Source organism: Chenopodium album, chromosome 22 (assembly GCF_948465745.1).
Source record: "Chenopodium album chromosome 22, dcCheAlbu1.1, whole genome shotgun sequence".
Taxonomy (NCBI): domain Eukaryota; kingdom Viridiplantae; phylum Streptophyta; class Magnoliopsida; order Caryophyllales; family Amaranthaceae; genus Chenopodium; species Chenopodium album.
In genome coordinates, this window is record NC_137855.1 from 2276092 (window position 1) to 2291432 (window position 15341).

The window sequence follows — 15341 nt, forward strand, 5'->3', positions numbered from 1 at the left end:
AAATTTTTTTAAAGTTCGCACTATCTTTGGATATCCGATCTGAAAAAATTGAGTTACATCATATATGACAATAAATTTGAATCCGAATAAAATCGCATAAACCAATTACATGTTTAGGTTATTTTTAAGCTAGAGACTGACCATGCTTAACTCTTATTAGCCAAGCTTGAATGAGATTTTTAAAAACTCAAGTTAACTCCAACACTAATAATTTTTATAAAGTATCAAGCTTAGCACAAACAGATTAAGCCTCAATTTGACCAGAATTGTTCACAAACCTACTTAATGTAAGTTTATATGAGGTACTAAAATTAGCATTAAGAAACACCTAAACAAATTGATAGAAATTAAGCAAACTCGAAGCCCCACAATAGAGTCAAACAACCAATAGAATCAGTCAACCAAACAAGTGATTGAAAACCTTATCCATTCACGTTTAACCACGTGTCCACCGCAGTTGAAACCATACTTTGTTACAAGAATCCAATGAATTAAAACTCTCTTTATACAACTACACCATAACTCCCTACATTCCCCTCCCCCGGCCCCTATTTTACCACTCCATAACTCCCTATATAAAATACTCGAACTCGGGCGTGGTTTAGCAATTCACTATAAATACATCGAACCCTTTCTCACATTTTTCCCCACAAACAAAAAAATGGCGCAAAATTCTACACTCTCTCTCTTAATTGTTCTCTCTCTACTTTCTCTCTCTTCAGCCCATAATTATATGGATGCTCTTAGAAAGAGCATTCTTTTCTTTGAAGGCCAACGCTCTGGTAAACTTCCCCCTGATCAACGCCTTCATTGGCGCCGTGATTCCGCTCTTCGTGACGGTCACTCTATTGGTGTATGTTCCCGTCTTTTTTTTAGTTGTCGCATTACTAGTTTAAATTACACTATTAACGGCACAAGTCATTTTAATTTCTAAATGGAGTGAATGTAGTGACATTGCATGTATTATAATATAGTTTATTGACTTAGCATTATGTGTTAAAATGTAGATGAAAATTCACTAATGATAATTGAATTTTTTTTTTTTTTTTTTTGGACTCAATTTACTGAATTTAGTAAGTTTTTCTTCCTAGGATAGCTGCATTTTGGTTTTAATTTCACTTCTTAAGAAAGAACACATCAATCAATAAATTAAATAAAGTAACCAACTTTTCTTTCTTTTTATAAATTGCTAATTTAAGACCATTAAAGCTTCTTTATGACCAAAATCAAAGATGTTAATCAAAAATATTTTAAAGGAAATGATATTTACCGTAAGTGCTAATACTGAAAATATTGTGATAAATTAACATTAATCACGCTTTCTATACTTTATGATTTTGTCGTGCATTTTTTTAATATACATTGTATAATAAAATAAATACCTTATACTAGTAGTATAAAAGAGTACTCCGTAACATTTTGTCGTGCATTATGAAATTTTTAATGTTAATGTAGTAATTTTTACTTTTAGTTTTTTTTTTTTTTTTTTTTAGGAAATTTTTAGTTATCTTATCCAATGTTTAATTAACGAATTTTTTTGTGTATATAATTTCAGAAAGATTTAACGGGGGGATATTATGATGCGGGGGACAACATAAAGTTTGGATTCCCAATGGCATTTAGTGTCACACTCCTATCATGGAGTGTGATAGATTTTGGTAAAAATATGAGGAGTGAGCTCCCCAACGCGCTCAAAGCAGTGCGTTGGGGAACCGACTACCTCTTAAAGGCCACGGCCGAGGTACCAAACATTATGTATGTTCAAGTTGGTGACCCGTACTCGGACCATAATTGTTGGGAGAGGCCCGAGGATATGGACACGTTAAGGAGTGTCTATGCCATTGATCGTAACCATCCAGGGTCCGACGTTGCTGGAGAGACTGCCGCGGCATTGGCTGCTGCCTCGATCGTGTTTAGGTCTCGTGATCGTGCCTATTCTCGTTTGCTCCTTAGTCGCGCCATCAAAGTAAGTATTGTACAAGTGGGTATATCAAATACATTTATTTCACCTTTAATTTATTAATTACGGAGTACTCCTTCCGTCCCTAAATTACATTCCTAAATAGAAATGTAATTTAGGGACGGAGGAAGCAATTTTTTAAAGTTATTATCTCAATTTGTAATTTGTTTACATTATTGCAATTTGCATTAGGGGAGGTGGTGTTTAATTAAATGATATTCTGATTTCTGACATATGGTTGATTTGTTGCGGTATGCCACTCTGTATGAAAGGAGAATTATAAAAATCTTTGTTTTAACTAGTCTAATTAACATGATTATTAAATTCCAATAGAGGAAATAGATTGTACCCCGTATTCTTTCAAAAAAAAAAAAAAAGAAAAGATTGTTACCCTGTAATGTATTTTTAAGCCGGTAAAATTACAGTGTAACATGTAAATAAACAAGACGACATATAATTATGTAATCAATAAATCAAGCTAGCTAACTACGGAGTAATTAGTGTCAAAAATCAGGATTATCGGAGTGCAAATTAATAGTGTCCAATTAATATTTCAACCATGATAATTGTTTTTCTTTTGAGTAAAGTTTACTTGATACAAACATAAAAGTAGAATAGCACAAAACTGACAAACCGGAAAAAAGGACAAAGTAAATAAATATATATAGAGCCAAGAAAATATAATTTGCTTTGGCGCGTAATCAACGGCTCACTCTTTTTGGTCATGGCCACTAATAGCGGGGAATAAAATTGACAAAATTATCCAACTACGAAGATTAAATTGTACACCCGAGCACATAATTGTCCTACTTTATGTACCCTCGGGTGTAATAATATGATATGACTATATTTTTCTTTACGTATATCTGAACTGAAGAGTAAAATTGTTCGATAATAATGTTCGGGTTTGGTGCTATGTATAGGTGTTCAATTTCGCAGACAAACATCGAGGTGCATACAGCTCGAGTCTAAAAAGAGCAGTTTGCCCGTTTTACTGTGATAATAACGGCTACCAGGTAGGCTTCTTAATTTGTACTCCTATACTTGTACTTGTAGACTTGTAGTGTACATGTCAACTCTTTAATTTATTCCCGTTTTTCTGTTTTTTTAGGCATTTCCAAATCTTTTTCCCGTTATTATTATCGTTACTTATTACATTTGCTACGAAATACGGATATTAAATAATTGTAAATTGCATATATCGATAATTTAAAGATTTGTGTTACAATATGTGATCCAATGCTTAAGGTTGTATCTATATTTTACTACTTATAATTTCTTTATTCGAAATTAATTGTCATATTCATATACGAGTAAAATATAATGTAATTAGAAGTCGAAATGTAACGAATAGTGTACTCCGTAATAATTAAATTAAGATGACGGTGATTAAAAATGATATTGTATGTAATTCTTGGAATGGGGGGATATGCAGGATGAGTTGCTATGGGGAGCTGCATGGTTGCACAAGGCCACAAGAAGGCGCAAATATAGAGAATACATAGTGAAGAACGAGGTCATATTAAGAGCTGGAGACACTATTAATGAATTTGGATGGGATAATAAGCATGCTGGTATCAATGTCCTCATTTCCAAGGTATTTTTTAATCTTTTTTTCCTTGATTAAAGTTTAAGGTGTCAATTTATAGTGTAAAATACAATTACGGATTACTCCGTAGTAGTTATTGTATATGTCCATGAGGTGTCAAAAACTGAATGAATTCGATTAGGTTTGACCAAATTCGATCGAAAATTCAACTAGCATAAGCTAAATGATTTTACATGACTCGAATCTAAACTAGATATGATATGACTTGACTAAATCAGACCCATTAACTCTATGATTTCACATGACTCAAACTTAAATTAGATATGAGCCGACTGAATCTAGCTCATTTACTCAAATCAATACCTCGATCTTAGCTCTAGTAAAACATAATATCTGTGATGAATCTCGTTTATTTCATTACCCTTCTCCATGGCTGTTGCCTTATATCGAGTAATCCATATTAGTACGAGTATTAATTAAATGAAGTATATAATAATTACGAGTAATATAGTCCTAAATCCATGCTGGACCTACGGAATTGTTGTCCTAATGTAACGAGACATTATTCTTCTTGTCCTGTGACTAATTTTAGGGTCTAGGGGAACTAAATTACGAGGGACCCACCTCTTAGCCAATCACGTGCTTGTGGAATATCTATCTGATTATGTTTCGTTTCGGGTTTGGGTCTCTATTTATGGGCTACAACCTTGTGGGCCCAACCCATTTGTTATCCAATTACTTCTAATCTAAGATTTTTATAATCATGAAATTAACATCTTGGAGTATAAAAATAGTCAAAAGGTGACGAATATAAAATAATGTGAGGAGAAGAATTTATGTAGATATGATATGATTGCACATGATATTAGTTGTGATATTGTGATTTTAGATCTTAGTGTAAAGTGAACAGCTTGGATTTTGAAGCATAGTATTATGTTTGTGTTTTCTTCTAATTTTAAATATGTGATTAGTAAAGTTTTTGATTCTTTAAACATGTGAAATACATAATTATTGGTTTTTTCCAACATGTAAAAAGAATAACAATAATGTCACACTATGATATCTTATACTCTTGCTTACTACATACTCTTTGGTCGAAATTCTAGTTTAATGTTATGTACTCCTTAGTCCTTACTCCGTAGTTAACAATAATTGATGTATCAATAACACATGTTGAGAAACTTGTTAGTTGTTACAATACTACTCCGTAATTCTTTAACATATATGAAAATTATAAAAGATTATCGAGATGAAACATCTCAAATAACTACGTTTTTTCTTTACATATAAATAACTGTAAATAATTCAAAAGGGATGATGAATTGTGTAAAAATATAATTTAATATTTATTGAATAAATTATGCTCTTTAGGGCTTTAATAATTTCTTATGCCACTAATTTGGGTGCCTAAAAGTTTTTGTCCATTTGATAAAAAACATCTTGAAAGTAACAAGAAAAAAATGAAAAGAAGTGAAATGGACTGACCAACTGATTGAATCAATACATTGTTATATATTGTGATGATATATGGAGGACAGTGCATTTTACTGTAATTTTTATTTTTTTAATATTAATACCTTGGTCTACCCAAAAGTCGAATTTCCCAATTGGTCTAATTCAAAAATTATTACCATATATTATATGAGTATTTATTTTTGTAATTATGTGGAAAAATAGTGGAGGAATTATTGGCAGATGCATGTGCTATAAGGCTGAAAAATGCAGTAGAGAATGCAGAGCTTCCCATTCTGGCCATTAACTTCTGCTTCATATAATAGCTATGTTTGACTTATTTTACTACCTCCGTTTCATGTTTTTTGCAACTTTGGCCATTATTTGTGAGATATAAAATATTCCAAAGTTGCAAAAAACATGAAACGGAGGTAGTAGTTTCCTTTATTTTTATGTTTTTAAACTTTATTAATTATCAATTGTCATTATTAAAATAAATAATTGAAGTGTGGGGTTTATGTTCATCATTATGCCATTCAATACCGTCATTCTTTAAAAACTAATTTGAAATGGATGGAGTACCTTTTTAATATTATTGTAAACAAACTAAGTTTAACATAAATGTATTGGGTCGTATGTTGTTTATCATAGGAAGTGTTGATGGGGAGAGCCAATGACTTGGAAAATTTCAAGAACAACGCGGATAACTTCATATGTTCAGTGATTCCCGGTGTTGCTCATCCACAAGTACAATACTCTCCAGGTAAACTATAAACACACGTTAACTCAATTAATCATACGGGATAACACTACGCATTGCACGATTCGTCGATGCATAACGAATATGAATTGTACAAAATCTGATAACATAACACATGATCAATCGTTGCAATTGATGTTGTAGGCGGGTTGATCTTCAAGACTGGAGGAAGTAACATGCAACATGTAACGTCCCTATCTTTCCTACTTCTAGCTTACTCTAACTATCTAAGCCACTCCAATCACCAAGTGCCATGTGGCGGAATCGTAGCTTCTTCTGCTCTCCTAAAACAGTTTGCCAAACGTCAGGTATGTATAATTATTCTTGGATTCTTTTAACGTTCATCTTCCTACATTATGGTGTACATATACCAACCATACATAGATAAAATTATAACCTAATGTTTGGGGACCAATATTATTAACCATACAATAAGTTTACCGTTACATGAATAAATGCATATGAATATTGAATACGTTCTATGAATGTAGCTTTCACTTGAATTCATTTTCACATACGAGTATTTATTCATGTAAGGATAGGGAGCAGAGTATGTAACAATGTACAGTTGAGTTACTTGAGTAACACTTTCATATAACGTTAGTTAATCTTACAATGAATTGTTACCTCACTTGTTTTTTTAAGACATGTCATAGATATGATTAATGTATTACTATAGCTCGTAATGAGTATTACGGAGTCAATTATGGCACGAAATAAGCTATTATTGCTTGTTTCACTTATCATCATGGTTAATTAATTACAGTTTGGTCTAACCGTAACCCTAACTACCAAAGGCACAGTAAAATAGTTAAGGTAAAAAAAAGAGGACCACAAGAGAGAATAATTTTGGACTGAAAATGGTAGGCAGTACATTAAATCCAATGATAATCCTACAAAGTCAAGGCATCTATCTATATCTATCTACTATCCAACTGTATAATTTGCTTATTCATTTTTAGTACACTTTATATCACATGACAACGGATTTATTTTTTGACTTTATTATATACTTCTCATGATCTATCATGTTCATGCCCTTCATATTAGGTTTCTGATTTAATTTTGGAACTTTGCCATCACTTTGCTGTAACAGCACAATTTCATGTGACATGGAATGAAAACAACAACAATGTTACAAATCATCATTCAACTTAATAATTGGATGGTTAATAACGCATTCCTTTGTCCGAAACTGATTGTCACACATTGTCCTTACGAGGACTATTCTCACTTTCATATCATAATTGTAGTTTCGACATAAAGTCACAAACCATTACTGTTTTAAAAAACGTGACATTTTCTTTATGGATATTAACGGGATTGTTTTCGTATGTGGTAATGAATGAATTGGCAGGTGGATTACATACTAGGGGATAATCCAATAAGGATGTCATACATGGTGGGCTACGGGCCGCGATATCCACAAAGGATACACCACAGGGGCAGTTCGCTTCCATCAGTCCATGTTCATCCGGCCCACATCGGCTGTAAAGCGGGCTCTCGATACTTCCTCAGCCCAAACCCTAACCCAAATAAGCTTGTTGGAGCAGTTGTTGGTGGGCCTAATGTCACTGATGCCTTTCCAGATTCCAGGCCTTACTTTCAAGAGTCCGAGCCCACTACTTACATCAATGCCCCTCTTGTGGGCCTTCTTGCCTACTTTTCAGCCCATCCTTGATACCTAAATTATTAAAGTTTTTTCTATGGAAAGTTGGGCAAGGTATAGAGGTGAGCAAATTGCCACCCTATGGAAAATTGTAATGTATCACATTCTTGCTAAAATATCAATGATGTTCCATTGGTGTCATGTCATCCTAATTATTAATGATATTATTCTTACCCGCCGAAAGGAAAAAAAAAAAAAACGGTGTCATTATATTGGTACTTTTATTTCATCGCTTTTGCTAGTATCTATGTCTTATTAATCGAAATAGGACAAGCCACATACATTCAGATCATTGGAATCTTGTCAACAATAATGTAATATCAAACCTTTTGTTTTTGGAGTTAGAACTTTGAAGCAAAGGAATACATCATAATGAACCAATTACAACAACAATAAAGAACAAGGAAGTGAGTTCTAAGCATTAGTTACAAAAGAGTTAGATTGCACTAATATACACTTTGAACAGGACAAGATTAAAAGGATGACCCAAAAACAAGAAAAGGAATGAACAAAGAAAAAAAAAAGCAGCACCCCAACACCACCTCGACGAGCCACATGACAGCCCACGAGCTTTTCTGCTTCTTGTTCTTAGCCCCCCCTACCCCTCCTTTCTTTGGCTCAGACATTCAATATACAGTAAGCATTTATACAACCACCAACTTCTCAGAAGGTTTTTGTACATGTAACGATGCATGTTGAGCAGCTCAATCACTAATAGCCTCCAACACTTAAATTGCCATACTGCGTCTCTTCTTCAGATTTCCTGCCTCGGGATTTCCTTTCCTCATCATAGCCACGAATTCATCATAGTTTATTCGACCATCCTACAAATAAAGAACACAATTTGTTAGACTAATTCATACATTATAAACAGAACAAAACCATTGATGATCTTCTCTTAATTTACTTACATTATCACTATCCACTTCAGAAACTATTTCCTTAATGTCCCTTCCATCATGCATGCCAAACTCTTGTAGAGCTTGCTCGAGTTCTTCCATTGTAATGTACCTGAGATAACATAAAAATTTAGAAGGAAATAATGTATCATTTCTTGTGAACATGATCAAATTCCCTTTCAATATGATCATGAATACATTAACTGCTAAGAACAAGGCCTAAAAAAATGTCAAATGTTATATCATTACCCGCTGTTGTCTTTGTCAAAGTACTGGAACGCGGTATACAAGTGCTCTTCTCTATCCATTCTGTTCATGTGCATTGTCGCTGTGATAAACTCCTCATAGTCTATAGTTCCATTTCCATCTGCATCCGCCTGTTGTTTTAAAGAACATTAAGTCATTTCCTCATCTTTAAGAGAAAGTTAGCAATATGCATGAGTTTAGAGCAAAAAAAATACTCACAGCTTCCATCAACTGCTTGACCTCATACTCGGATAGCTTAGTCCCTTGCTTTTGCATGCCTTGCTTTAGCTCTTCGAGAGTTATGCTCCCGCTGTTGTCAGCATCCATGCTCTTAAACATCTCTTTAAGTCCCATGATTTCTTCCTCCGATAAACATCCAGCAATAACCTATATCATTACACATGTTTTTCAGTCCCTATGATTTCTCAAGAGCTCTAACAACATTTCCAATTGAAAATTCATCAGAACTACACTTTTCTTTCTTGTACTAGCAAATTGACTATGAAAAAATAAAGATATTTTATAAAAGTAAAGTTTGTTTTTATCATTAAGATTTTCATCATGTAAAAAAAAGGTTTAGGAGAATGAACTGACCCTTAGAGCAACTTTCTTGAACTTGTTCATTGCTCTGAACTGTTTCAACCTATCAAGGACCGCGTTGTCAAGAGGAGTATCAGGAGCTTCTCCATCCTCCTTAATCCATGGATGATCTAATGAAGAAAAACACAAAATTTGTTAGGACTTGTGTAAAACTATACAGGATGCCAATTTATGAAAAGATTTTGAGAAAGTGCAGAATAAAATGTCCTAGCAACTTACTGAGAACTTGATAAGCAGTAAGCCTTTGTTTTGGATCAGCGTTCAACATCCTCCTAACAAGATCTTTTGCTTGAGATGAAATTGATGGCCATGGATCAGTTGTGAAGTCAATATGAGCCCTTAAGATAGCATTGAATATACCATGTTCGGTTTCTAGTAAAAGCAGAAGATTCACAATTCAATTCATTTTTCTAATGGCACATTAAAAGGTGTTAAAAATAAAACATATAGGTAAAATTACCAGCCCAGAAGGGAGGAACACCACATAATAAAATGTATAACATGACCCCAACACTCCATATATCAACTTCTGGCCCATATTTTCGCTTCAAAACTTCTGGTGCAATGTAGTACGCGCTCCCAACAATGTCTTTGAATGTATCACCTGCCGAAAACACAAGATTATGTAAGAATAAATACTGCAGAACATTTGTGCTTTCATTGTTATTTTTTTAGATGGAGCAAAGGCATGATCATCAAGATCCATTTACCTGACTTGTAAAAGACAGAAAGACCGAAATCTGTGGCCTTGAGTGGGGAATTCTCATCCTTATTCAAGAGTAGGAAATTTTCAGGTTTGAGATCACGATGAATAACACCCATAGAATGGCAAGTATGCACGATTTGAACGATGGTCCTAAGCAACGAAGCAGCAGCACGTTCAGTGAAGTGACCCTTGGCAATAATGCGATCAAACAGCTCCCCACCGGCACAAAGCTCCATCACCAAATGCACCGAATGCTTGTCCTCATACGCGCCTTTAAGCTCCACAATGTTAGGTTGACCTGTTAGGTGATGCATGATCTGAACTTCTCTCCTAACATCATCAATATCCTCCTTATTCACCAGCTTTCTCTTGGCAATGGTCTTACATGCAAATTGCTCACCTGTTTGCCTGTGGGTAATAAAATGGGTCACCCCAAATTGCCCTCGGCCTAGCTCCTTCCCAAAGCTATACGTGGACTTGACATCCTCCATAGGCCGGCCTAAGACAGGCCCGACTTGGGTAGGCTTGGAGTGCTTGTTATAGGAAGATGTTGGAACAGATGGCTTAGTGGAAGCCTCTGCCTTATGGGGGCTATGGTTATTAGCAGCATTGCCGGAGGTGGAGGTGACACCCTTTTGATTATCCAAGGGTTCGGTAGGGGCTGCGTTGCCTCGAGGGCAACAATTGCCCATGGGAGAAAGGCAGAGATAACAGAGGAATATCGGATGCTTAGGAATAAGATGAGGGGTTGCTTTTCTTTCTTAATCTTTTCTTTGGGGGGCAGGGGGTAAGAGAATTAATGGAAAACTGCGTTTTTTGAAGGGAGACGTCGAAAGATTAGAGGATGGAAGAGGAGAGAGAAAGCGTAGCGAAAGAATAAGGGAAGATACAGGTTGGATTCAAGGAAATTTTGCAAGGAAGAAGGGGTTGATGCTGAGGAATTGTAGGAAAAAATAAGCAATTTTTAATTTTTTTTGAGAAAAAAGCCCCTTAAATTTTGGTTGAGGATTTCGCGGGAATCTGACTGTTTTTTGCATGTTTGTTTTTTCAGATATCAACATATTTAAGCTTAAATTTTACTCATTTTGTTTCTTCCCTATTTTGGGAACATACATAGTTTTGTACAAATAAATACCCTGTAATTAACTACCACGAATTATTGGACAGTTAATAATCATTTGTATCATAAAACAAAAGAAATTACTGCTTATCCAATTTATTCAAAAAAAAAAAAAAAAAAAAAAGATCATGATCAGTGACATTACAATTCTATCAAAGTAAGGGTTCACAAATAAACAAACTATGCGCATTATATTGGAAAATTTTGATGGTTAAGAGAAAAGGACTAGAAGTCCAAAACAAAATTCGCGATTTCTTTGGTTGTGCTACTGCTACCTCTTAGTTTCCTAATAGGTTGGAATTGAAGGATCGACATTCACAGCGTAAGAATGAATACCTCCAGCTACATTGAACACTCTCTTGAAGCCCTGAACAAGAGATATTAATAAATTAATTAAAACTTTTCGTAAGCTTTACAATCAAAGATACAAACAGGATTAAGAAGGAAAAGATACAATAATCCTCAATTTTACTTGAAATCAATATCTCAATTAGATACGACCCGTAATCAATAGCAAGAAGTAAAAGCTTTTTTAAAAAATCCCTAAAGGCCATGGCAAAACAAAAAAAAGATGGTAGTTGAGAGTACAAGCACCAATTTCACTAAGCCAACAAGTTAACAAGAGGAAAACAAGCATACGCCACGACATGCTTAAAGACTATCAGACTTAAACCGCAGCATCAATCGAGAATCACATAAAATTAGCCTAACAAATATACTCCTTCCGTTCCAAAATGAGTGCCTTATATACTAAAGTTATGAGTTATTTTCATGAATTTGAAACTATTGCATTGGTATCATAAAGTTTAAACAGACAAGTAATGAAATTTTGATATCATAAGTGACAAATAATACAAAATTAAAATAATTACTCCTGTAAAGTAGATAGATAAGACAAAACGAAGGGAGCATATAAAACTAATTAAAGAGGAGGTTACCTGTGACTGCAACCATCTGGCAACTTGCATTGATCGCATCCCATGGTGACACTGGATCCAATTAAAAAGTGTTAGTGCATTAGACGCAGATAATAAAAATTTAAGATGGGTACTTGTGAATGAAATAGACTACTATTCTACTAACCATAACATAAGTATCTTTGTCAGGATCAAACTTGGTTGTAATCTCGGGTCCCCAAGTTCCAAATTGTTGAAGAGGAAGAACCTGAAAACTTGGTAACGATGCTTTGGAACTGCAACCATTGCAACAAAGTTGTCAATGAATACAAAAGTTTAAAGAACAGATCAGTGTATACAATGATACAAGCACCCAACATCATAGTAGGTGAAGGAGTGAAATTTGAAGGAACAAGGGTGATATTATTTAGCACGAAGTATTAGTTTTTCAAGTAAATGGAAGCTAAGGATTTTACTCCAAAGATATCAAAGTTACTAGTTGCAAGCTATGCTCTCACCAGTTATCATACTTCCCAAAACGGCAATTAACAGATAATTTAAACCACTGAGCATTTATACTAAACAGCAAGATGACTGTGATGATCCCATAACATGCCAAATATTGCTCTATGTTAACAGTATATCCCTCTTTACCTTGAATGAGTAAAAAATATTGGCATTCAGAAAGCTGCTTTGTCCTAAGATTCTAAATGGTATAGACTAGGGATCCCGTTCAAACTACAACCATCCTGATAGACAAAACCATTCCTGAAAACAGTTTTACTTTGTGACTAGATCTATTTTCTGATCTTACAAGCTCAACTCAAGATTCCCATTACCCCAACTCCTGAAAAGAAATTTCGAACCACAAGCTCAACTTTTAAATTTCAACATATCACTGCCTCACATTTTTCAGTGACCAAGTATAGATACCTTTGTGTGTCACCAACATCATAATCTCAGAATTGTTTAAAACCAAAGCATTGTCTATGACGAAGTTTAATGGGTAAGTCTATAATAGAAAAACAGCTCAGGGACCAAGAGAAATTGATCAAACTGTAATACATAAAATCATCAAACAGAGCAGCAGGAAAAAGACATACACTTCTTCTGGCTCTCGAACATCAATCAGCTGTACTGTTTCTATGAAGTTGGGATCTTGCAACCTCTCATGCAACTCACTTGGTTGAACTTCACCAAGCAATGACCCTTCCCTAAAGCAATTGCATATAATAAGGTACAGAATCAAGAAGGTAAATCAGTAACTTTTCGGAGCTCAAAAAAAGGTAATATCTTTAATGAACTAACCTCTCAGATACAACTTGCAGCAAGTGCCATCCAAACTTTGTTTTACATCTTACAACTTTGTTTAATGGTGCAGAAAATGCAGCCTCTTCAAATTCTGGTACCTAGTAAGAGGAGGATGATTCAAATCAGCTTTCATTCGGAAAAATAAATAGCTTTCTCTTAACAAAACATTCAGAAACATAAAAAGCTTTCTCCAAATAAATAATTTGGAAACATGATAAGTTTTCTGTATACAGAAAAGTATCAATTGCTTCCAAACAACATAGGGTATTAAGGGAGGTGAAGAACAATCACAAATTGATAATATAGGGGTCAAATTTCTTAAGCAATATCCATAACAACAACTTATCTGATAGCTTTGCAAGAAACAAGTGCCTAAACAATCAGCATACCATTTGTCCTTTTCTGACCCAACCAAGCACTCCGCCCTCTTCTTTTGACGGACAAATAGAGTACTCCACAGCAAGATCACTTAAATCCTCCCCTAGCATTTGACAACAGAAATTATCATAAGCCCATCAATCATATCCACATACACAATCACTTGATAACAATTTCAGCAAAAGCATACCTCCTGCGACCCTTTTTTGAAGTTCCACTAAAAGGTTAAGGTCATTTTCTTTGACAAGCAAGTGCTGCACCAATAGTTCCCTATCACCTCCAGAGCTACTTCCAGCTGTAAATGCTGTTAAATGCATTCAAAATCATCATCATCAAATCTATTCACATTACATCACATCACATAAACTAGGCTGTCTATCAAAAAAAGGATCCAATTAATATATGTAACTCCATCACCAACATTCATCTTCATCATTACTTGTTACACCTCAAGTACTAATGTTGGATACTCAATACTCAGACATGGATATTGATGGACATTGACACTTCAATTCAAACCATAAAGAAGCAAAATGTATATAAATGGCAGAGACCGACTCCTCGAACAAATTATTGTCTTAATCTTGTTGCCAAAACATTGTAGATAGCACTGTAACAATAGACAAAGGTTTCTGTAATTCTGGCATATACGATACAGATTCGCCAATGGGGCAACTTCCCCCTCTGAAGAACCTATACCTCAGCAGTAAAGGTCTAATGTAACAATAAACACTCAAGTTTCACAGTACAAGCAGAAGAAATGTGGACACATTACATTAGCACATTGCCATCAGGAAAGGATTGCAGTTCTCAATGTACAGACAATTCTGGGTGTCCTCAAAATGAAACCCAACTGCTAAAATCTACAAATTTTATTAATTTATTATTAGAAATGTCAAAATATGTAAGAAAAAACCTAAAATTGTCAATGGATTGCAAATTTTCCACTGGCCCATTTTCAGAACTTGAGAACACAGGAATTAATTAAGTATAACAGCAATAGGAAATAATCGAAATGAACTGAAAAATAAGACCCCGAAAAAAAAATTTGGACAATTATAAAGTATAATAAAAATTCAAATGAAGAACAAAGATTATACCTTTGAAAGAAGGACGACCCAGCATTGTTGGGGATGAACTAAAAATTCCAGAAATTGAAGAAACACTAATTCTTGAACTGGGTTTGTAGGAATTACGATCAAAAGACCTAGAAAAACTGAATTTACTGGTGATAGTTGAAGAAGTGAAAAATCGGATGTTTTCAATTTGAAACTTTTGAGGGTGTTTTGAGGAAAGTGAAAATTTGGGGAGTAAATTGAAAGAAGGTCTAAATGCAGAAAAGGGAAGCGAGGAAGATGATGAAAATGCGAAGGAGGGTATATGATGATGATGAGAGTAAGATACCCTGCTCAACATTTTGTCTGCGTTTTTTGCTGCTCAAATTTTGATGGTTTTCTTCTTTTTGTTGTGTTCGAATGCAATAGAAGAAGAACAGGAGACAAGGAGTGTAATTAGGCTATTAGGGGTGTTAACTAGCCGAGGAGATACCGAGCTAGGCTAGTTTGGGTTCGACTCGCAACACTTTATTTGAACTCGAGCTAAGTCTCATTTAACATGGTGTTTGACGATTATGATATTTATATGATTTGACCTTGAAAGAAGAAATAATTGATTGGATAAATAAATTGTAATAGAGTATCATAGACGTGTTAGCTCTTAATCGTTGCGCTCAACAATGATCAAGTTGATATGAAGTATGATTAAGTGAATAAGGGTTATTGTAACTATAAGACTA

The 15341-nt window shown here is 34.5% G+C and overlaps 3 protein-coding genes across 3 annotated transcripts; 1 reads left to right on the forward strand and 2 right to left on the reverse strand.

The window, feature by feature from the left end:
- The first annotated feature begins 599 nt into the window (after positions 1-599).
- Positions 600-7531, forward strand: LOC145605898 (endoglucanase 8-like). Its single transcript, XM_081661963.1, has 7 exons — positions 600-853; positions 1556-1966; positions 2884-2976; positions 3396-3557; positions 5613-5724; positions 5866-6029; positions 7079-7531. Exons 1-7 carry the CDS (start codon positions 662-664, stop codon positions 7400-7402), a joined length of 1458 nt encoding a protein of 485 aa, XP_081518089.1. The 5' UTR covers positions 600-661; the 3' UTR covers positions 7403-7531.
- A 508-nt stretch (positions 7532-8039) lies between these two features.
- On the reverse strand, positions 8040-10646 carry LOC145604530 (calcium-dependent protein kinase 17-like). The gene is made up of 8 exons (XM_081660418.1): positions 9846-10646; positions 9596-9739; positions 9355-9507; positions 9130-9245; positions 8755-8922; positions 8539-8666; positions 8302-8401; positions 8040-8214 (listed from the first exon to the last, which is right to left on the reverse strand). The coding sequence occupies exons 1-8, from the start codon at positions 10531-10533 to the stop codon at positions 8119-8121; spliced, it is 1593 nt and encodes a 530-aa protein (XP_081516544.1). The 5' UTR covers positions 10534-10646; the 3' UTR covers positions 8040-8118.
- A 462-nt stretch (positions 10647-11108) lies between these two features.
- Positions 11109-15030, reverse strand: LOC145605653 (rhodanese-like/PpiC domain-containing protein 12, chloroplastic). The gene is made up of 8 exons (XM_081661726.1): positions 14647-15030; positions 13737-13850; positions 13558-13649; positions 13166-13266; positions 12961-13071; positions 12045-12153; positions 11900-11950; positions 11109-11328 (listed from the first exon to the last, which is right to left on the reverse strand). The coding sequence occupies exons 1-8, from the start codon at positions 14960-14962 to the stop codon at positions 11248-11250; spliced, it is 975 nt and encodes a 324-aa protein (XP_081517852.1). The 5' UTR covers positions 14963-15030; the 3' UTR covers positions 11109-11247.
- Between the last annotated feature and the right edge of the window lie 311 nt (positions 15031-15341).